Genomic DNA, 23,600 nt, shown 5'->3' on the forward strand with positions numbered 1-23,600 from the left:
ATGAAAAAAACTGTTATTTTGTTATTTAATTAATGTTCACATGCTTTAAGAGACATTCAAAGGCATTTTACAAATCTGAGACATAAAAAAAAAAAAATAATTCAATCCACCGGTCAACATCTAGAAACTGTTCATTGAGCTACTAGAAGTTTGGGCTGTGCATTTTCAGAGTATGCAGTACACTCTCTTGCCACACTAGTGACCAATGGGCAGCCTTCTCTTCAATCAAAGGCTCTGATTTAAAAGTCTGGAGGTGAGCGTTATTAGTTGGCTTTCCTGAGAAAGCAGCACCTTTGCTAGAAGATGACAGGAGAACAAATGTCAGTTTCACAGAATAACCCGACTTTCAGAAAGAAAATTATTAAAAAAAAAATCCTCATCATACTGAACAACAGAGTAGGAGATAAACAGAGACCAGCCCCTAACAGGGAGCTCAGGAGGAGGGAAATTCAGCAAGGTTCTCTTTGCACAGCTTTCTCCCCATCAGGGTAGCCAGTAGCAGCCCCAAACTCCATGGATCCTAGGGATCAGCAGGAGGACATTTCTACACCACATCTGGGTCTCCAAAAGTCACCTCCTACTCCCTGGCAGTGTGGTTCCAAGGGAATGACAGGACTTCTGTACCTGGTTCCTTCCCTGGATCTCCCTTTTAATGGCATCCCATGGAGAATGATCACACAGAGATAATACACCTTTAGGCTGTATTATCTTTCTGCTGTGAGCTAAGCATGTTTTCCTAGAGGACAATGCACATTTCCCACTGCCCCATCACAGTCTGCTTACGCATCCAACAGATGACCTACCGAGAACCCTCTACAGATGCTGTAAAGGCGGGAGGGGATGCTGCAACATACGCTGGTACCCTCTATGCATAGATTTAGTGGATACAATCAGGCCCTTAACTTTTACAGCTTTTTAATTTGAATTACTATGGCATACCAACCTTAAGGAAGGTTACATACCCAAAGTTCTTTTTAGCATCACGAGCGAGAATCTCAGATGATATTTTTTATGTTTTTTTAATATAGAGCATTTCTAAAAGCATCAACTAATGAAAAAATCAGGATACTAGTGCCTGATTCTTAGGAGAAATATTTCAGCCCATATTGTATTCTACTTGTAATAGAAAATCCATTTCCTTTATTGTGTGAAATTGTTTAAATGAGCCCCTCCAAGCCTTTATAATCACAGAGATGTGGGGCTATTTTTAATTCTGCCAAAAATTTGTAATCCAAATGGTGTGGGAGATTATAGGGCCTCTAAAGAGTTATTTGTCTCTGTTTATTTTATTAAATATTACTAGACATACCCTGAGGATGACAGATCAATAAGGGTCTTTGTGGTTTCCTGATGGAAGGTAGCAATTATTTTCTTCCATTATAATATAAGCATAACCCAATTTAACTCATCTATCATCTTTGCAACAGTAATAAAGAAACATCACTGCATGTTTATTTTACTGTTTTTTTTTACTTTATTTTCATTTCACCTTCCTTCAAAATTATTTGTATCTGTTTGTGCTCTTCCTTTGATAGGAGTGGTGACCAGTTTGTCTGGCCACATCCCAGGGTACTCGGTGACAAAGAACAGCCTATGGTTTCTCTGTTTGGTTGCAAAGTGCTTTGCCATGCTTTGGATCAAAGACACTGTATGGAGTAACTTTGGAGTGAAAACTCACAGGAAAAACAAAACAAAAGGAATCCCTGTGCCACAGGAAATCTAGAGCTGAATTCTGCTTGCACTTCCACAGGCATGCCTCCATGGGAATTGGATCCACGTAACTGAGAGCCAAATTGGCTCACAATTGTTTACTACATAAAAAAAATCAATGTGAAAAAACTCCAAATTAAAAAATTCTAAGCTTACTGCTCAGTAAAAATATTATCATTTATAATACAGCTGTACCGGCTGAGCCCAAACCCTGCTCATCTCACCCACCTAAGGAGTCCCATTGAAGTCACAACTTAGATGGGCACCTTGGGACTATGTGCATAAGTGAGGAAAGGCAAGTAGGATTTGGCTCTTGATTTGAATCTTCATCTATTTTAGTAGCTGAATATGACTAATTTTGAACCAGTGACTAAGGCTCAATCCTCTAAAACCGACACCCAGTTTCCACAGCAGGTGTGGGAGAGGAGATGCCAGAGCAATGATTCGAAAACCTCCAGGAGAGATTTGCAACCACTTCACATCACTCTTTTTGCCCTGGCTTAGGCACTAGAAAACCCTTAGTTTTACTCCACTTTTTTATTTCTGATTCAAAGCTGATTCTGATTGCTCTCCTGTTCCCACTGAAATCAATGTCAAAACTGGAGCAGATCCTCATCTGGCGTACACTGTCGTATCTCCATTGACTTAAATGGGGCTATGACAATTTATACCAGCTGTGGATCTGCCCCCTGACTTTTATGGGCTGGGTCTTGTATGAGCTTCTCTGAAAGACAGGAAAAACTGGAGCCAGTTTTGATTCGTGTTTTGTAAAAACTGACAAGTTTTTACAACCAAAACCAGTTTTGTCAACCAAACCGAGGTAAATTGAAGCATTTTCATTCAAACACCCAAATTAGGGAAGAAAGGGTAGAGGGAAAATTTCAGATAATTTGTTCTGGTTTGGGCCCATTTCTAGCTTCAGCTGCTTCACACCAACCAACAAAAGCACCGAGGAATAGTCATTCAAAGGGTTATCTGTTAGCGTAACAGAAACAAAGGCAATGTGGTCTTGCAACTCTGTCTGCTAATGTGATTTGTCCTTCACCTATCAGCCTTTGACTGTAAATGATCAAATATTATAGGATTGCCTTGAAAACAGTGCCAAAGACACAGCGTTTGGTTTGGACATTGCTAACACGACACTTTCATTACTGCGGTACTGTTTGAACTCTCTTATTACTTAATCCTGTAGAAGTCAGTACATTTTCTCTTGCATCAGAGGACTGTGGTTTGCATCTCTCATAACATTAAAGAGAGACAGCATTTTGGCTAAATTACACAAAGTAACATTCTGATTCGCCAAAATAAGCTATGACAAATTGTCATCATTTACAGAAAGTTTTATATCAAATAAAAGGTGACTTACAAAGGGAAAAGTTGGGTTGTGGCCTTTTAAACTTCTCTATGACGCATAAAGAACGCCTGAAAAGTGCTTTTGTTTGATCAGTTTTTAAAAGAAAATTTTTTCTCTGCTTGTTTTTTACATTAGAAATTTACATCCTTCTAGACTGGAAAAATATGTGAAATGGTGATATTACAAGAGTCAAGAAAATGAAAGCTGAGTAATTGACAGGGAAAGTGATTTTCAGCCAGACTGTTTAAAACTCTGATTTTTGTTTGTTTTTATAATCTTCTATTGAACTTCAGTGATTAAAGAACACTCCGGATAAAGGAAACCGTGAGATAAATATTCAACTCCCAATCTCTTCAATTAAGGTGTTGAAGTTCACAGTAAACATCCCTAAAACCACCCAGAGGTTCTCCAGCAAAATCTGAGATTTGACATTCTTGATATTTCTAAGATTAAAAGAAAAGAAAAAAATACATTTACTTCCCTCCCAAAACCAAACCAAAACTTTTTATGTCTTCTTTATACATCATAATGAAGCAATGAAAGGGCACACTCCCAGTTTTTAAAAATCCTTTGCCAATCACCTACCCCTTCAATCCAGTGCCGAGAAAGCTCACAATAGATATTTAAGCCTTCCAATAAGTTCTCCACCAAAAAAAGAATGTAAATCTTGACAGTCTTGATATTTCCATGGTAAAAAACTATCAGAAGTACATTCAAGCCTTTTTTATACAAAATAAAGGCGCACAAAAGGCACAGGCCATTTCCCTCCCTTTGAAGCAATCCTTTATCAATGTTATATAGCTGAAATAAGAGCAGAAATCTGCAATTCTGATGACATTTCTTGGAAATGTGCAACTGTAATAAACCCTCTGTAGCCATAATACATTTAGCTCAGATATGCAAAACAGTGGAAGAGCCTAGAAAGCATCTTGAAGCAGGAAAAAAATTCTTAGTGTGTGAAAACTCACAGATTATTCCATCAATATATTAAAGGGACACTTTGCAGTGAAAAGACCATCTTATAAAAGAGATTTGGCTGGGTAACAGGAGAATGAGATAAGTTAAAGGACAAAATGATCTTAAACTCCCCCCCCCCCACACACACACACAAATAAATAATCTGAGAATAAGGAAGAAAACTATTTTCAGAGAATAAAAATGGATACTCAGAGTGAAACACAAAATGAAAAACGAAGAAAAGACGAGGATAAGGCACCAGAAAAAGATAACAGAAGCTACTATATTAAGAATTTTCTAAACTGTATTTATTTTCCTGAAAATTAGAAAGAAAAAGAGTAAAATATAGAGTGTGACATGTTCACAGTGCCAGCAGTATCTCAGCTCAGCTCTGGGAATCTCTAGCAAGGAATCCTCCACTGAAGGCTGCAGAATCATAATGGAGCCTATTTAGAGATTATTCTAGCCCAGTGTTTCCCCAACTTTAACAACCTGTGAACCCCTTTCACTAAAATGTCAAGTCTCGCGAACCCCCTCCTATAAATGAATATTTCCAGGGATTTTCTTCTTTACCTGAGTATAAATTATAAAAGCAGTGATCTTGGAAATATAAAATTTGTTTTTATGACATGCTTATTACACATTTATTAATTATTATTTATCATTACAGTATTTTTATTACATTATGAAAATGGCAACACTCTTCCAAGATCTCACTTTTGTTGCTTGTATCACTTTGAATAAGCCTGTTATAAGACAAGGCTCCTATGTTTCAACAAGGAGTATCAGATGTGAAACAGCATGAAGGTATTTAAGAAGCCAACTCAAAGAGTTCCTCCTACACAAGCATTCAGGTCTTGAGCAGTCCAGGCAAACAACGCACATTACAACAAAGCTTAAACTTGTTCTTCAGAATAATTTTAAAAACAATACTAGCTGCCTATTTAATTTTAAAAACAGCAAAAAATATCCACCTCCCTTTCCATTTCTTATAAGGAGTCTTGAAATTTAAATCTTCTCAGTGTGATAGATATGCTTGCTTTGATCTGCTTAGCTCTTTAAAGTTCAGGGGCTCCAGGCTGTTGGCCCCGGGCTGACCGGGGTCTGCAGGGACAGCTCTGTCCACCATTAGGGAATTTTTTCCCGAGAACCCCATGTAACATTTCACGAACCCCCAGGGGTTCATGAACCCCAGTTTGTGAACCACTGTTCTAGCCCAATGGCTATGCCACTCTACACGGTGGAGCATGCCTCTGTCACAAGGGACATGCCAGTGGATCTGTGCAGTGATAGATTCGCCCAGTGTGATGTTCGCCCCATCCTGGTGCTGAACGCCTAACATCCATTGCCATCCGGGAGGGACAGCACAAAGCCTGTAAGGTCTCAGGTCCTTAACAGAATGTGTTACAAATATGTTTACATTTTAAATATTTTGTTTGAAAAGTCCTTCTTGTCCAGTCCTGAATACAGAATTCCATATTTCCACTGACATCACCACAGACCACTTAATAGAGAGGTAGGAGCGGTTTTTCTTTTGTTTCCTCTTTGTTGTTCTAATTGCTTGGGATGCCACCAGCACCATCGGGGAAACCCTCAATATGTAGCAGATTTGTGAAAGCACAGATGTAAAGATATGGAACCCTTCATTATCTGAATACAGGTTGCATCTTTTGGTAGACAATATTTACCACAAAAAACCCAGATTCCCATTTATCTAATAAACCCTACATTGCACTCAGAAAAAGTGAGCTTCTAGGTTACTTTTTTAGGACCCAATTCTTTGCAGAGAAATGTGCAGAGACAAGAGTACATTTTTTTAGTTCTCACTGCAGGACTGGGACTGCATTCGGGTAGGTTGAGATTCAGATAGCTTTTTTCACAGTAAATAGCACCCCACTCCACAAGAAATCCCATTGACTGAATTAACTAAACTGACTTCAGTGGGACTGCTTGTGTATGAAACATGAGTAAGGGTACCACAATCTGGCCCTTAATGATTTATATTATGAAACAGATTTTTTTCTTTAAAAAAAGCCTTTATTTCACCGTTAACATTCTCTGTGAGTTTTAGTTTTAGGGGACTCAATGCACAAGGGGACTGATATTAGTGAACCCCTTTTAATGACAGCAGGAAATCTAATTCCCTCATTGTTCCATCTATGGTCTAATAGATCCTTAGAAACAAAAGAACACAAAACAAATTAGTTGTTTTTAAAAGATTTTTTTCAGGCCCTTTAATATTTTATTTTATCTCCTTAAGCCCCTCGTTGACTCCTGAGGTCGATTTACAGTAATTGCTTCTTGCAAAGATGAATCATTGGCAAAGCTGACCGGAACTAGTGCTAATCATTTCTTATTTAAATGGACAACTCAAATAACCTGTAAATGATTAGGGGCCTCAGCCAGCAAAGACTTGCATCTCACTAGTGCAATCAATGGGACAATCACACAGTAATGGAGTAGTCAATGTGAGTAACGGGTGGCAGAATCCAGTACCAAATTTATATGTGACAAAGTAATTTTCACTTACCCTTTTCAAACAGTATTTGCTATCTTTCCCATAAAAGTGCTGAAGACATTTCATGTTTTGCTTGTCTACAATCTTGTTGAAGAATTCATTGATTGTTCGGACAGAGACTGCACAGACAGCCGATCTGTTTGTTGGTTCTGAAGAGTCTGGCTTGCTTTGTGCAAAGACACCATACAGAATGTCATCGTTCACGCTAAGCCCCATTTCATGGGCCAGAACTGCACCTGGCTTACTGACATACGCAGCCTGCAGAATATTAAATATCTCATTTCGAATTGACCTCTTTCTCCGCTTTTCAGTAAAAATGCACTCAAGAGGCATCTCCATGTAAGAGCGCAACTCGGAATCAAAAGAGCAGAAACGGATGATTCTTGTGTGAAAAGCCTGGGAGTCAAGAGATTCACGCTGGACTGTTAGGAAGTAGACAAAGTGGTCATTTTCAAAGGCATGGACGTACTTAATGGGATAAGAGTCCCTGAACTGTGGGAGAATGTCCATATAAGAATGATCTGTGAGAAACTCAAAACCATCCTGGGTTTCTTTTAACCTTCTAACCGACACTGAATGTAGTGCATGCTGTGGTTGAAATGAAGACTTCACAGTATTCCCAACAAAAAAGTTTACAAATCTGTCCTTTTCGGTCACCAAAACTTTGGTTCCTAAAGTGCTTACAACACAGTCAGGGCAGTTGTCTGACTCGCCATCCCTCTGCTTTGAGTACATGCAGTGCACTTCACTTTCTATGTCTGCAGGGTTGTCCGGGTGAATGATGTGACGTTGACACACACCTCGAGTTACACTACCACAGCTGATGAGCTGATCATCATAGTACGTTTCTAGGAGCAGAGCCATGTTGACATTATCCTTCCAAACACTATTGGATAAATTGGCTCTCTCTTTGCAATCTTCACATGGTTCACAATCAGGATTCTCCAGCACGGGTCCAGTCTTGTACACAGAAATGTTCTGGAGATTTTCATTTAAGACATAGATCTTGTTGACTGCTCCGATATAGATATGATGCTTATATAAAACTATATTCTGTATTGGTGTTTCTGTGATAAAATGAGGAAGATGATAATTGATGCTCACATTCATCTCTGACTTTATAGCTGCTTCTTTACATTGTCCACTGGTCCTGTGCACCAAAGAAAACAGGAATACAATAATCCCAGAAGTAAACGCAGCAACAGTCTTCATTGTTAGAGATTTAACCTGTCAAAATATATTTAAATAAATAGTGTTTATATTTCATATAGTAAAGCTTCAGTTTATCTATTATCAAAGATCTGCTTCTATGTTGTATGTATATTAGCCATTCTAACCCAGCTTGAGAACAAGTTGCAGTTTTGCCCTGTGTCCTGTTTTAAACTGTTGCCATTACGTCTAATGGGTACCTATCTCAAAGCTCCCAGCCCACTTCCCAGCAGCAGTGGATTCTGAAAGACCACTGGTGCATTGTGGGGTAGTATATGATAATATCAGCTATTCTAATTCCACATTGATGCTAAAACAGTTTAGACTGAAATGGCTTAGATCAACCCAGTCCTTAAATATTCTGAAAGCAATTCTCATCAGAGCAGTAGTTGAAACACATATAAAATGGCTGGAGAACTTTGTGTGGAAGAGAGATGTTCTGCAACATCTAGGGGTGGGAGTGGTTTTTAGTACAGCTGGTCAAAAAAAAACTTACAAAAAATGTTGATGTTTGCATTTAAGTGGACTCATTTTGTTCTTTGCTCAGTGTTTCACAACGTTTTTCAAAATCATTATTGAAATGGTTAATTAAATTTTTCACTACCAGAAAACCATTCTGTTTTCCCCTGCAGATTCCATAAAAGGCAAAAAATGTTTTGTCTGAAAAGAATTCAACCAGTTCCAATTCTTGGAATGGTCATTTTCTCTCATGTAGACAAGGCATTATAATATATCCTTAAAACATTTTATGTATTTTGTGGTTCTTGACATGTGCAAGTTTAATTTTAGGCCCTGTACCACAGCAATAAGTCACTTGGGAGAACCTTCAGAAGATACAGGCAAAGCACTGTGTTGTAAACAAAGAGATATCAAATGAATTAGAGCCATGAAGTGATGAAATCAACAAACGTAGCACATTTCTTTCTTACTTATTTTCCCCATTTATTTGATGTGGCTTTAAAAATCAAAAGCCCATGACTGGTGTGATATTTAAAACCCTCTCATTTGACCAAGTACATGAATTGTGGTTGGCGTGTATTTTGGTCAAGAGTCTACATTATACCAGACATTGTTCTCTTAATATCTTGCCACAATTGCTAAGCTCAATTTGGCTTCCTTATGGAGAAAACAATTATACTTTCTAAAAGAAATATGATTACATGCTGTTTAGAAGATTTTATGGAAAAAATTGCTTATAATTTGGCTATAGTTAAACAATTGTTTTTGATAGACAAATGCTCACAATGACACAGTCTCTAGGGACCTAAATACACACTTGAAAATACAAAATATAATAATCAGGAGTTCTGTACTGATTTTTTTTTTTAAAAAAAGCAAAATGTTGGCTAAAATGACAGAATTTTACAAGTCACCGAAAATTTTATATAACAAATATATAACTTTTATATTTTCATTAGACTGGTTTAAACAACACAAATAATTCTGCTGTATTCTTACTTTATTTCAATGTATATTGCATTCTTTCTGTGGCTTACATCATTAGTCTATATACTTAGTGTTTGCAAACAAGAGAATTGTCCCTTGTCCAAAAACCTCTCAACGGTCTGTCAAGAATCATGATCAAGAATGGAGAAAAAAATCAAAGATTATCAGCAACAGTCTCTGAAAAACTGCTAGGAAAGACAATCCACTTGTGGTAGTGAGTAATGAGAGTATTATTTTTTAAGCAACTGGCATTTTCTGCTATTAATTAGCAATACAGTAGCAGAATATTGAGAAGAAAAAGAATTTGATTTGGGGGGGAAAAGAGCAGGGATATTATCATTATAAAATAGTGATAATTTGATTTAATATTTAGCTGTAGTATCTACAGAGTGCTGGCTCCTGGCAGAACATATAGGCAGACACGTTCCTTGCCCTAACGAGCTTAACTTCTAATATTGAACATGACACAAGAATTGAGAGCTGAAAACAATAGGTTGAGAAATTGAAGGGTGGATAGATGAAAGTTACAAAAATAAAGTCACAAGGTTACTTGATGTCTAATACATTGGAACAAGATGAGCGTATAGCAAATACACACAAAACCTTCTCCCTGCCCCATCCCCTAAAATCCCCCTACAGAACGCAGTTCCCTTACCCAAACCCACCCTCCTGGTCCCTCAGATATCTGAGAGGTGCAGGGAACTCCTGCAGAGGTTGTCCTGGGTGTTCAAGACCAAAAGAGCAAAATACCAGCTTTTAATGACACTGGGACCCAGAAGCTATAAAGACATGGTGGACTATTCTTTTCCCATGCCACACTGGTGTTCAGGTCCCAGAGATAAAGGGAAAGTCCCAGCTGGGTCACTGTCACCACTTCCCCCTAGGTGTGACAGTACTAGCTGCTACTAGCAATTATGTAGCTCCTGGCAGGAACTGGTCCTACCCTGGAAAAAGTTTTGCCCAGCTCCCCAGGTGCCTTGTGGTCTTGAAGAGCTGCTAATCACAGGTACTAACTAATCTCCTTGCTGGAGTTCAAGTCCCAGGCTTGACCCTGCAGTCTGGAACAGACAAATTCCCACTGAAGTTGATTTACAGAATCAGATCCAAGGTGCAGAGCTAAACAGCTCCCTTAATTCCATGCAGTGCAACAGGGGGCACTAATAATATGTACCACACTCAACTCCATGATCAAGGAAGGAAAATATGACCACCACATGAGAACCAAACTTCATCCAGGCTTTGCAGTTTGAGCCCTTCCATCATGTTTACACTTGTCTTCCTTTGTATTTGTGACATGTGCCAAGAAGTCTCAGATGCCGACTCCTGCTGAGTTCCAGCTATACAACCCTCAAGGTCAATACATGTATACAGTTGCAAAAGGAGATGGCTCCCCACAAATCCATCCACTATGGATTTCCTGCTTCACCGTGTCTAAGAGTGGGAAGCAGAAGCAAACTGCTGTAGGCTCAACCTTGATGAGATAGGAATGATGCTGATGCAAATGTGATAACTGGCATTTCAAATTTGGGGTTATATCATCTCCATTGCTGCTTTTGGATCTCAAGGAGACACTGATGGCACACAATGCCTCTTTTCTCCTAATGTTTGGCCCAGAGACAGTCACTATTCCTCTTTTGCAGACTTCAGCACAGTGAGCCATCTTGTTATAACCTCAAGGCTGCAAAATGCTTTACTTGGCGATACCCTTGAAAAGTACTCGAAAGCATCAGCTAGTAAAAAATGCAGCAGCTCATCTCTTGAGAAGTGTGAGCACCCCAATTCAACAAAGCACTTAAACACGTGCTTAAAACTTTAACTTGATTTCAGTGGGACTTTAAGCACATGCTTAGGTGCTTTGCTGAATCAGTGCCAGAATACCCAGGCTATGGACTTGCTACATTTTCTCTTCTTGGTGCAGGTCAAGGTATTAGTTAATACCTTCCTGTTACTACGGTAAAAACCCTAATCTGTTAGTTTCTATGTTGTGTTTTAGTGACCTCCCTTTGATCAGTTTATCCCCATCTGTGTCATCTGTCTAGATGAGTCTTAAGTTATTTTGACCTGTGGTGCTTCCTATTAAGCTAATTCTGTGGATGGATTCTGTCTTTTGTGAGTGGATATTTTCAAAGGTTCTGTCACAATGCCCCCATTTTTCCATCCCTCAGCAGACACTAGCTCATATTACCCATGAGAAATTGGGTTTTGGTCAGCCCGTGATGCTAGCAGTGTAAGTGCTGTGGTTGATGCTTCCCATACATATTTGGTACTTGGAGTTTGTGTGCTAGTGACTAACATCCATCACTGGGAACTTGATAGCTTTTTTCCATTGACAAGCCTCATTCACACTGTGTCATCATTTGTAAGAATACAAGTGCAATACCTTTTCTTGATGGTCATGAGGATGTTGCGTTTATTGCAGTGATATTCCAGATCAGCACTAGTTGCTAGGTAATGCCAAGTTTGCAACATGTGAGGAAGCCAAATGCCATAGCTGTGCTTGGTCTTATGGTATTAATGTTAACAATTTTTCTTCCTTTTTAGTTTGATCACAATGCACTTCATAAAACCCCAGAGAGAATGATACTGTTTAACCTACAAATCCTGGCTTTTGTATGTTATTTGGCACATCTCAATTTTCCTTGCTTTATTACCTGACAAGAAATGATAGGGGCCTGTTTGTGTCATATACAAACATAGTAATGCCCGGAAGTTGGGACAGGATGACAAGGGATTGATCTCTGAAAAATTGCCCTGTTCTGTTCATTCCCTCTGAAGCAACTCTTCCTGGTCACTGTCGAGATACTAGGCTAGATGAACCATTGGTCTGACCCAATATGGCCATTCTTATGTTGTTAATGGCAAGTTTACACTAGAAAACACGTTCCTAAAATAGGTCCTTTCCAGTGGGATATAGCAGAGCTGTGGTAATTCACACTTCACTAATCTGCAAACCCTATGATTAGCACACAAAAATGATGGCTTCTTCCCATTTTTAGCTAAGTTTTAATAGCAGAGCACTACAGTTGTTAATTATGAGATTTTAGATCTTATTAGTTGCGTCTCACATTACTAGGACACCATGATTTCTACAAAATACAGTGCAGAGCAGTTAATAGAGAGCATGGCAAATCTAATCAAATCAAAATTGCACTTGGCAAATAAACTAGAGACATAGAGTCATAGAATTTACAGCCATCAGATCTTTCAGTCCAACTCCCTGCACATCAAAGGCCTCCAACACCACCCAGCACCTGCACACCAATCTGAACAACCAAAATTTGACCAAAGGACAACAAACCCACAGGAGATTAGATGATTCCGTAGCACAGGCAGAGAATAGAAGGGACCCAGGTGCACTAGGGTTCAAGGCCTCTGCAATGGCAGAGAAATGATTAAGCGGAATGTTAAACATTACTTAGCTCTTAGTAGGCTCATCTTCGCTAACTTCAGTACCTTGAGTTAATTGATTGCCAATTAATTTGAGGTACAAAAGTACAGTGAGGACATGCCCGATGTGGATAATCACAGACAGTCGTATTAAGAAATGTGTTAGGTGGTTGTGGTAAGCTGCTTTCTAACATGACATATTTTTTCAATGTGGACTCACTCTGAGGGCAAATACAGCCCCCGTCTACTCCAACTGTGGGGCATCAGTTAGCAATGGAACTGGATCTGTGGTAAGGTGGGAGCTGGGTAGGGCAGGTTCGTGTGTGCGCAAGCTCCATACATGGCAGAATAAATGGGGTGATGGAGCAAAGGTGGGATGGGCGGAGGTAAGGCCCAGGCTGGAGGATGGGCATGCTAAATGAATCATCCAGTCCTCCTCTGTGTGTGTCTCTGTCTCTCTCTCTCTCGGGGGGAGTACCTTAGAGAAGTGCAGGTTTACTTCAGTCATTAGGCTGAAACAGCCTCCGTGGAATGGCTGTGGAACTTCTCCATGAACGTGGGGAAGGAGGAGGATGCTTTCCTCTTTCCAACTGCATATCTACACAGTTCCCAGCCCAAACTGCTTGAATAAAACATTATGGCCTGATCCAACTCTCCGTTGACTTTAATGGGAGGCAGTTTTGGACTTCACTCCTTACTTGCCAATTTTCAAAATGAAAGTTTTCAATGTGTCTGAGTAATTAGTGCAAATTAGTGAGATCCCACTCTTGTCAAATAAATCTTTCTTCATTTATGAAGCAAGTTTAGACTCAAGTAAAGGCAATAACATTAAGATGTATTCTGCCACTGCTGTCTATACTGAGACTGGCATGGAATTCGCTTCAGTTTCATAATTTGCTTGTGATTTTTTTCATAACTAACTGATCAGCAGCAAGCAAAACTGGGGTCAAGGTATCTGTAAATGTGTTTACTTTTGAGCCATTAGAAAACCATTAACTAGTTTCTCCCTGCTCATAGGAAGGGTTTCATTGCAAAAATTTGGGAAGGTTTCGTTTGCTGAACCTTGGCCCAACTATTGCTTATATAATTGATGTGCAAGTGTCCAGAACATTTGATAACCACATTTATTATATACACTGAAATAAAAGTATAGGAAATCAATCAGTGTCCTGATTTATGTTAAAAATGAAATGCTAATCTGAACAATACTGACAATATGCGCAATGGCTTTCCAAGAGATGAATTCATTAGCCTGTTGGGCTGATCTGAAAGATCTTTACTGTATTCATTCTAACATGAAAATCTAGTAGAGTAGAAATCAGACAAATTTATAAACTCAGTGCATAAAATATATTAATTAATATGCACAGTCCAATATATTTTTGTAATTTACAGTGGTTTACAGTAAAAAGAGTGTTCATTGTTTTGCCAGGTTTATTTTTAACATATACTAGAACACAAGACAATCAATTTATCCTTTGCTAGGGAGAAAAATATATTCTTTTACTTGTTTAATATTAATTTACTGTAAGCATACTGCAGTGGAATACAAATTCCGGCATTTCTTTTGAAACCTCCTGTAGTGCTTAACATCCTAAGGACAAGGCAGGTTTTGAGTCTGTGGCACAATTTTTGTTTTTAATTGCTTCTGCTAGTGACGGACTACAATGGCAGTACAGGTGCTCTCATAATGACAGAGCTGACTGGTACATTCCAAATGAATGGAGCAGATTGATAGTGTTACATTGTTCAAAAAGGGCTAATTTGGAATTCAGCGTTTGTTGAGATTCACTGGGACTACTCGTGTGAGGAAGTGCTACTCAGTGTAAGGGTTGCAGAGCCAAACCCATAATGAGAAAAGATCAGAAAGATGCTGAAAGTATTGAAAGAATAATTGAAAAACAAGACAAACACACAAGAATGGATAGTCCATATTGTTAATCTGTGATACTGCTAACATTTTCAGATGGACTGGGACTTGTCAATACAGTAGTGTTTTCCACATCCAGAGGTACAAGGACATGGCTTTTCTTTTTAAAGGTGTTATTAGTTGACGACAGCAGGAAAATAGAAAATAGACTTTGAACAGCATTCATTTGGAATATACTAGTCAGTATTTGCTGAGGTTCATTATCATAGAATTATAGAACTGGTCAAGAGGTCGTCTAGTCCAGTCCCCTGCACTCATGGCAGGACTAAGTATTATCTAGACCAGTGTTTCCCAAACTTGGGATGCCACTTGTGTAGGGAAAGCCCCTGGCGAGCTGGGCCGGTTTGTTTACTTGCTGCGTCTGCAGGTCTAGCCGATCGTGGCTCCCACTGGCCACGGTTCGCTGCTCCAGGCCAATGAGAGCTGCCGGAAGCGGCATCCTGTATGTCCCTCGGCCCGTGTCGCTTCCGGCAGCTCCCATTGGCCTGGAGCAGCGAACTGTGGCCAGTGGGAGCCACGATCGGCCGGACCTGCGGACGCAGCAGGTAAACAAACTGGGCTGGCCTGCCAGGGGATTTCCCTACACAAGCGGCGTCCCAAGTTTGGGAAACACTGATCTAGACCATTCCTGACAAGTGTTTGTCTAACCTGCTCTTAAAAATCTCCAATGATGGAGACTCCACAACCTCCCTAGGTAATTTATTCCAATGCTTAACCACCCTGACAGTTAAGAAGTTTTTCCTAATGTCCAACCTAAACCTCCCTTGCTGCAATTTAAGCCCATTGCTTCTTGTCCTATCCTCAGAGGTTAAGAAAAACAATTCTTCTCCCTCCTCCTTGTAACAACCTTTTATGTACTTGAAAACTGTTATGTCCCCTCTCAGTCTTCTCTTCTCTAGACTAAACAACACCAATTTTTTCAATCTTCCCTCGTAGGTCATTTTCTAGACCTTTAATCATTTTTGTTGCTCTTTGGACTCTCTGCAATTTGTCCACATCCTTCCTGAAATGTGGCGCCCAGAACTGGACACAATACTCCAGATGAGGCCTAATCAGCACGGAGTAGAGTGGAAGAATTACTTCTCGTGTCTTGTTTACAACACTCCTGCTAAAACATCCCAGAATGATGTTTGCTTTTTTTGCAACAGCGTTACACTGCTGGCCCTTATTTAGCTTGTGGTCCACTATGAACCCCAGATTCCTTTCCACAGTACTCCTTCCTAGGCAGTCATTTCCCATGTTGTATGTGTGCAACTGATTGTTCCTTCCTAAGTGGAGTACTTTGCATTTGTCCTTATTGAATTTCTTCCTATTTACTTCAGACCATTTCTCCAGTTTGTCCAGATCATTTTGAATTATGAGAAAATCCATGGTGCTCTTGTAGCTCTTCACCACCGGGAGCACTGAAATTAATCCAATTCTACCACAGGCTCAAGACCTGCCGCTGTAGAAAATAATTCAGTGAGAACACACATAGGTCAGTGTCATTCAATTAAAGGGTTGCAAATTGGGCCCTACATCCTGAAAACTGCAATAGGAGCTCTGTGAGGGGGTGAGGTCATGCTTAGTATTGGATCTGTTATTGTTCAGAATACAGAGCAAGGAAGGTCGTGTGGCTAAGGCCCAGGAGGGGGTGTCAAGAGCTTTAGGTTCCCAGTTCTTCCACTGATTTATTGCATGAACTTAGGCACGTCACTTCACCTCTGTGTGTTTCTTTTTCCTGTGTCTATAAAATAAAGATGACAATACCTGTCTAGCCTACCTCACAGGGGTGTTACACCACACTTGAAAAAAAGATGTGAACAATCTGGAGAGAGTCCAGAGGAGAGCAACAAGATAACAGGTTTAGAAAATGTGACCTACGAGGAAAGATTGAAAGCATTGGGAATGTTTAGTCTAGAAAAGAGAAGGCTGAGTCAGGACATGATAACAGTCTTCAAATATGTAAAAGCTTGTCACAAAGAGGACAGTGATCAATAGTTCTCCATGTCCACCAAGCGTAGGACAAGAAGTAATCATATGAGTTTGCAGCAAGGGAAATTAAGGTTAGATATGAGGAAAAACTATAAGGAAAGTTAAGCATTAGAGCAGGATAGCTAAGTAGATATAAGGAGACACAGGATTAGAACCCATGTCTGTGAAGCATAGGATAGCTGAGGTTCCCACACCACCACCATGAGGCTATGCAGTCACCTTCAAGGAATGATGTAGCTACAGGAAGTACTGCCACAAGAGGCCAGAGCAACAGCACCCTGTGGCCTTCTGATTGGCCCACACTTTTATTTAACCTTGGGGAGTGCCCAAGAAGTTGTCTGGGCAACCATGCAGGCTTCTGACTTGCTGTAGTTCTAGACCTTGCGTTCCCTCCTCGTCTCCAGTCTCTGACCCTGACTCTCGTCTACTCACTTCAGTTTGGTAACTACTCCTAATCTCCAGTCTTCAACCCTGGCTTGACTCTGACCCTGACTCTTGCCTACTGATCCCAGCTCTAGCAATTATTCTGATCACTGCTCATTGACTAACACCTCGTGGCCATCCTTGACTCTGACACTAGCCCAGCAGTGATCACTAGGCCAGACTGCCTATGCCCCAACCCCTTACAGTAGGTTGTACAAGCCCCATCACCGAAGGTTTTTAAGAACAGGTTAGACAAACATCTGTCAGAGATGGTCTGTATATACTTAATCCTTCCTCTGTAGAGAGTGGGGATGGACTAGAAGACCTCTTAAGGTCTCTATATTTCTATGATTCTAAAGATACATTGTTTGTAAAGCATTTTGAGATTCATGGATAGAAGGCACTAGGGATAAAATATGCGACTATGTAGTGTCTTCTATAAATGAGCCCTGCATATTCCAGAACACTAAATTTCATCATAGGTAAACACTCCTATATCTGATCAAGGCACACAATCTCAAGTAAAGATGTGGGTCCTTTAACAGCACTTTTGGTATAAGTAAAAAAAGCCACCCTGTTGGGAAACAGTTTTCTGATACTTCAATGTTCCTGACAAATTCGGTCCTTTTGAAGATCTGCTTGCATAAGTGCAAACATGTTGTAGTGGTCTGCACAGAACAGGGGCAGCCTAACTTCTTTGGTATGCAATCCTTGCATTCATGAAGATCCAAGTAGGCAAGCCTGGCTATAAGCAGAGTTTTATTTCCACCCATTTGACTACCCTCATGTATTACTTCTCCATTTGTGTTCTTGCCATATGCCTAGTTCTTGCACTGAACTAAAGCAGGTTTTGTACACCTTTCCATACTTGTAGTAAAGCTAACAGTTTTACATACTGGAATAATAAAGAGAAAGGAATGGGTCATAAAATGAAAGGGAAAAAGGCAAATAATAAGTAACCCAGGGAAAGTACAGAGATGGTCAAAATGTTACAACAGCAATTATGAATGATCCTGGTGCAGGGCATTTCCTGGGGTTTAGTCATCAGTTAATGATTTTAACTGTACCAGAGCCAATAACTCTTCCTAGCCAGTTATTAATTCCTAAACAATGTCCTGCACATCAATGTTTATTGCTCACAGATAGAATATTATCTGAACATGAAGCCAACATAAAGGATCAAATCTATGTACATAACATATATTAAGTTGCTACTTGTCTACATGCCTGTTTGATGCCATCTAATTATAATAATATCACAGCCCTGAAGTCCTCTAAGATGCAGCACAAATGCTCAGAATAGCCAAATGGTTTAATCATTTTCTCTGAGGCCTTGTCTACAATACAGGGAAAAGTTGCTCTAAGTTACGCAATTTGAGTTACATGAATAGCAAAACTCAAGTCGATGTATTTAGATCTACTTATCGTGGGGTCCACACCATGCGATGTCGATGGGAGACGCTCTCCCGTTGACTCCCCCTACTCTTCTCAATCCAGTGTAGTACAGGAGTCGATGGGAGAGTGATCTGTGGTCAATTTAGCAGGTCTAAGACCCGCTAAATCAACCACCAATGTATCGACTGCCATGCATCGATCCCCCAATAAGTGTAGACAAGCCCTGAGAGTCCATAGTAGTATTGGTCAATTGCGTTTTTTGACCTAAGGGCTGTCTATGGTCTGTGTCCTCACCCATCTTCTTCAATATGTCTATGAGGAGAGTTAGTGAGGAGAACCAGGGCAGGTCTACACTATGGGGAAAAGTCGACCTAAGTTACGCAACTCCAGCTATGTGAATAATATAGCTGGAGTCAACCTACCTTAGGTCAACTTATTGTAGTGTCTACACCATGCTGGGTCCATGGGAGAAAGTCTCCCATCTACTTACCTTATGCTTTCCATTCCGGTACAGTACCGGAGTTGATGGGAGAGGGGTCTTCACTAGACCCGCTAAATCGACCCCCGGTGGATCGATCGCCGCAGCGTCAATCCATGCTAAGTGGAGACAAGCCCACAGAGTCAGGTATTTTCAGTTGGCTGCTGCCACCCTCCTTTATATAACATCTCATTTAGCCCAGACACGATGATTGACTGCCATCACTGTCTAGGTCAGTGCTTCTCAAAGTCGGGCCGCCGCTTGTTCAGGGAAAGCCCCTGGCGGTCCGGGCCGGTTTGTTTACCTGCCGCGTCCACAGGTTCGGCCAATCGCAGCTCCCACTGGCCGCGGTTCACCGCTCCAGGCCAATGGGGGTGCAGGAAGGGCGGCCAGCACATCCCTTGGCCCGCGCCACTTCCTGCAGCCCCCATTGGCCTGGAGCGGCGAACCGCGGCCAGTGGGAGCCGCGATCAGCCGAACCTGTGGACGCAGCAGGTAAACAAACCGGCCCGGACTGCCAGGGGCTTTCCCTGAACAAGCAATGGCCCGACTTTGAGAAGCACTGGTCTAGCTGAGATTGGTGCATAGATAAGACTGAGTTGATTAAGCAGGTTGAGCCTTAAAGACTAAGGTGATAATGGTGGGCTGGGGGAAGCAACCAGAGGAAATGGAGAAGCAGCCTCTTTGCTTATCTTACAAACTCCAGGAATCTTGCTCTCCAGCTCCAAAAGGTCTCCAAAACCAGGCATGTTTTGGCCTAAAAAGTAAGTCTGAACAAATCTGAAATTAAGTGAAAATCATTTTACAAATGACTCTTAGGACTACTGGTTGTGCATTTTAGCCTTCTCAGATATCTAGAGCTGGCTGGAGAAATGCTAATGGACCATATTCTGTCAGAGTATGTGGTTCCATTGAAATAAAAATGATTTGTGAAATTGATTTTGCAGATTTTTATTTTTGGAAGAAAACCATGAAAAAGAGTTCTTACAATGGTGAAGCATCCGATTTTGACATTTTTTAAAATTAAATATTTCAATTTTTCATTTGGATACAACTTTTTGTTTTGAATATTTTTAAATTTAGTACTTTACAAAATAAAGTTGAAATAAAAAACTATTTTGTTGAAACAAAACCTTTTGATTGCCCCAACATGATTTCTCCTCCACCCCCCAGAATTTTCCTTCATAAAACTAAAATTTTCAGTGTTTGTTTTGATTCAGAACAAAGCCAAATGCTGAAATTGCTAAATCTTTCATAAAAACAGAACTACCTTCTTCTTCGCACCATTGGTTGGTGGTGTATATCCATCATATGTTACCAAAATTAATAATTTGAGTTGTCCGGGTAGATTCCAGTAGCTTTTGGATAATCAAATAGGTGCAATGTTTTTTTCCACCTGTGTTTAGGCTCAGTGCTTGTGACCTTCTCTTTTGAATGCTAACCTTCCCTTTCTCACAACAAGATTAGCTTATTACAATGTACTCTAGACAGGGTCACACACCTTAACTCAGTTTAGAAGCTGAGCTACTGTTGACCCATTTTTTAAGCAAAATAGCACGCTGTGAGCATGACACCAGTGCTTACTGATCTGTTTTGAAAGAGTTTACAGTATTGGTGATGACTTAAACATCCCTAAATTGCCTGGGACTAGCCTATCTGAGGGGCCAGCTCTTTTCTGTGCAACACTGTTACAATCAGCGGAGATGGCTGAGCTGGAACTAACTTGGTTCTTGTTGGCAGGGTTTTCTCTCGAGGGTCCATCATCTATAGAATTCATTCCCACTTTTATTCTGAAAGCCCCCCAATCTGCTGACTTCAGGACCTGCTAGGGTGACCAGATTGCAAGTGTGAAAAATTGGGACGGGGGTGGGGGATAGTAGGTGCCTATATAAGAAATAGCCCCAAATATCGGGACTGTCCCTATAAAATCGGGACATCTGGTCGCTCTAAGATCATCTGAAAAGCCCATTTGTTTGGTGCCGAGTTTTGGGATGCTGAGTGGTCAGAGTGCAGGGGTGGGTTTATTTTCATGCTAAGTGTCTGTCTTTGTGTTGGATGGGATCTGCTGTCATTTTGTTTATGCTTCTCCCTCCATTTTGGATCAGTTTAAAGCTCCTATCTGAGTGCCGAGCACTTGGGATAGATGTCTATTAAGTAGTAAAACTGAAGCAAACAAAATATGTGCTCCTGATACTGCTTGAGCTGTGAAGAGAGACTTGAAGCCAGATAGTTTCATTGGCCAGATATCTGAGAAGGCTAAAATGCACAACCAGTAGTCCTAAGGGTCATTTGTAAAATGATTTTCACTTAATTTCAGACTTGTTCAGACTCCTCTTTAAGCCAAAACATGCCTGGTTTGGAGACCCTTTTGGAGCTGAAAAGCAGGATTCCCGGAGTTTGTAAGATAAGCAAAGAGGCTGCTTCCAGATTTCAGATCATTTATCTTTCACACAAGGGTGACATGAGGATAAGTAAGTTCATGTTTGCAAAATGCTTTGAAAATATAATGTGCTAAGTATTATACTACTTACAAGTAAAAACTGGAGAGTAGCCTTGGATCTGATGGCAGAGATTAGCCTTAAGCATAGTTTCTATAAAAAAATATTGCATGTACAATCAATTTAAAAACTTCAACATCAAGGCCTTGATTTTACCCATTCCCACAAGGAACAGGCAGGCCCAGCAGAGTTAGCTGAAGGGCTAATAAACTCTGGCCCTGCTGAACTAAACATTCCAGAGTTGAGGGCTTTCCACCAAAAGCACTCTACTTTCAGCACAGAGACTGCTTCTCAGTTGCTGGGGCAGAACAAGAGGTTTTCTCTCAGGCGGCCAAGGCCTATCTTATATTGGGCTTGGATTGCACCTATATAGGTGTGTGATGTGTTTCAGTTGCTGTTAGTCTTCATGAGGAAGATATTTTACATAAATTCATTAATTATGGAGTCTGTTCTCTATTTGGGAGCAATAAACTAACAATGAACTAACACATGTTAAATCCTGCCACAGACATGCTGGTGGTTATTGATTGACAGAATCCTACAAACCTCAGGGATCTGCATGATTTTGCAAGTATATAAATAGATTACAAAAAGTACGGGTAAGTCCCAAATAAGGGCTTGAAATCGGCCGGTGTCTGACACTACCGCATAACAGCACCTATCCCAGATTGCTAACTTGTGCTCCAGAATCTCAGCTTTCATAAAATAAGGTTGCACCTTCACTAGAAAAGAAAAAAAAAAAAGGTTTAACTAACTTGAAAGCAAAATCCTAATGAAGCCAAGGCAGTTTGTATTTTTCACATGAGTAGGGCAAGACAAGTTAGAGACAAAGCTCCCCCTTAAGTTACGTCTACACTTAAAACGCTACAGCAGCATAGCTGCGGTGTTGCAGCTGCACCGTTGTAGTGCTTCAGTGTAGACACTCACTCCAGTGATGGGATGGGTTCTCCCATCTCTGTAGTTAATCCACCTCCCTGAGAGCCTGTAGCTTGGTCGACAGAAGAATTCTACTGTCTGCACCAAAGGTTAGTTCGGCACAACTACTTCTTTCAGGGGGGTGGATTTTTCACACCCCTATGCTGATGTAAGTTTTCAGGGTAGACCAGCCCTTAGTCTTTAACTTGACCTGCTAACTTGAAAGCAAAATAAAGTGACGGGTAAAACTAGCAGATGCTTATTTGGTATATGTGTGTTACTTAGGACTTGATCCTGCAATGTTTACTCCAGTGAGTAATGCTTGCTCAAATAAGTAACACCACTGAATTCAGTGCTTTAATAGCAGCCCCTGGCATCAGTCAGTGAACCCTGTGATGTACCAAGAGTACTGACTTTTGGATCCCTGACCCAGATCATGTAACTGGGTCAGGAAGTCAAGCTGAAGTTTCTTGCCTGCACTTCTGTGAATCAGACATTTATCCCAAGTTGGACTGCTTGTGTGACTCATAATTACTCACTAGAATAAGGGTTCAGAATTGGGCTTTTAACTTGCACAGGATACAGCTGCCAGGGATGGGGGAGTGGCAGGTCTAAGTTACTACGCACCTGGATATTTGTAGGAAAGCCTGGGTTTGGAAGTGAGTAAACAACATGCCTGTCTGGGCAAGTGATATCCCTCTATTGTGAATGTGCCACCTTTTCCAAGTAACTAAAGGCCCAGTCCTGCAGCCCTTACTCAGACAACATTCTCATTGATTCCAGTAAGAGTTTAGCTGAGTAAGGACTGGAGAATTGGGCCCTTAAACATCCTAAGAGACAGAAGAACTTTTAAGATAACAAAATCTCAATATTTCATCATTTAAAATGAGCAACACTTGATACATGACAAACAATGAGATGTGCAGGACATAAATCAAAAGAATGATAGGGAGTAAAACAATAAATCTTTAAAAATCTTACATATTGTTTAATGAAGAAATTAATTATTCTCTAATGAATGAGTGAAAAAACATATTATTTCCCAGTAGCATTAATTAATGCACATGGGCATTGTTTTTTCAAATATCTTTGAATTCCCTATAAATAAGGTTCTGGGTTTGTCACAGAGGTCACGGATTCCATGACTTTCCGTGACCTCTGTGACTTCTGCAGCGGCCAGGGCGCCTGGCCCAGGGGTCGCTTGAGCAGCTCAGGCAGCCATCCAGGCCTGGCACACCAGCTACTGCTGGGGCACTCTCGGGGCCCTCCCCCCCTCAGCAGCAGGAGTTTGGGCGTGAGGGGGGTCAGGGCTGGGGGGCGGGGCGGTGCTTACCTGGGGGAGGGGGAGGCTCCCTGGAAGGGCAACAGCAACTCCCCTCTCTCAGGTCCTAGCTCCACGTGCTGCT

General features: G+C 40.7%; 1 protein-coding gene across 10 annotated transcripts in view; it reads right to left on the minus strand.

Moving 5' to 3' along the window:
• MET (MET proto-oncogene, receptor tyrosine kinase) overlaps positions 1-23,600 on the minus strand; it is a 131,701-nt gene that overhangs the window by 92,954 nt on the left and 15,147 nt on the right. For 7 of the 10 annotated variants that reach the window (XM_065556223.1, XM_005285753.5, XM_065556207.1 and 4 more), the window contains exon 2: positions 6,552-7,766. The exons of the other annotated variants lie outside the window; for them this stretch is intronic. In XM_065556223.1, the coding sequence (XP_065412295.1) occupies positions 6,552-7,751 (1,200 nt within the window). In that variant the 5' untranslated portion in view covers positions 7,752-7,766. The remainder of the gene's footprint in view (positions 1-6,551; positions 7,767-23,600) is intronic. 10 annotated transcript variants of the gene reach the window in all.

Source organism: Chrysemys picta, chromosome 1 (assembly GCF_011386835.1).
Source record: "Chrysemys picta bellii isolate R12L10 chromosome 1, ASM1138683v2, whole genome shotgun sequence".
Classification (NCBI taxonomy): Eukaryota; Metazoa; Chordata; order Testudines; family Emydidae; genus Chrysemys; species Chrysemys picta.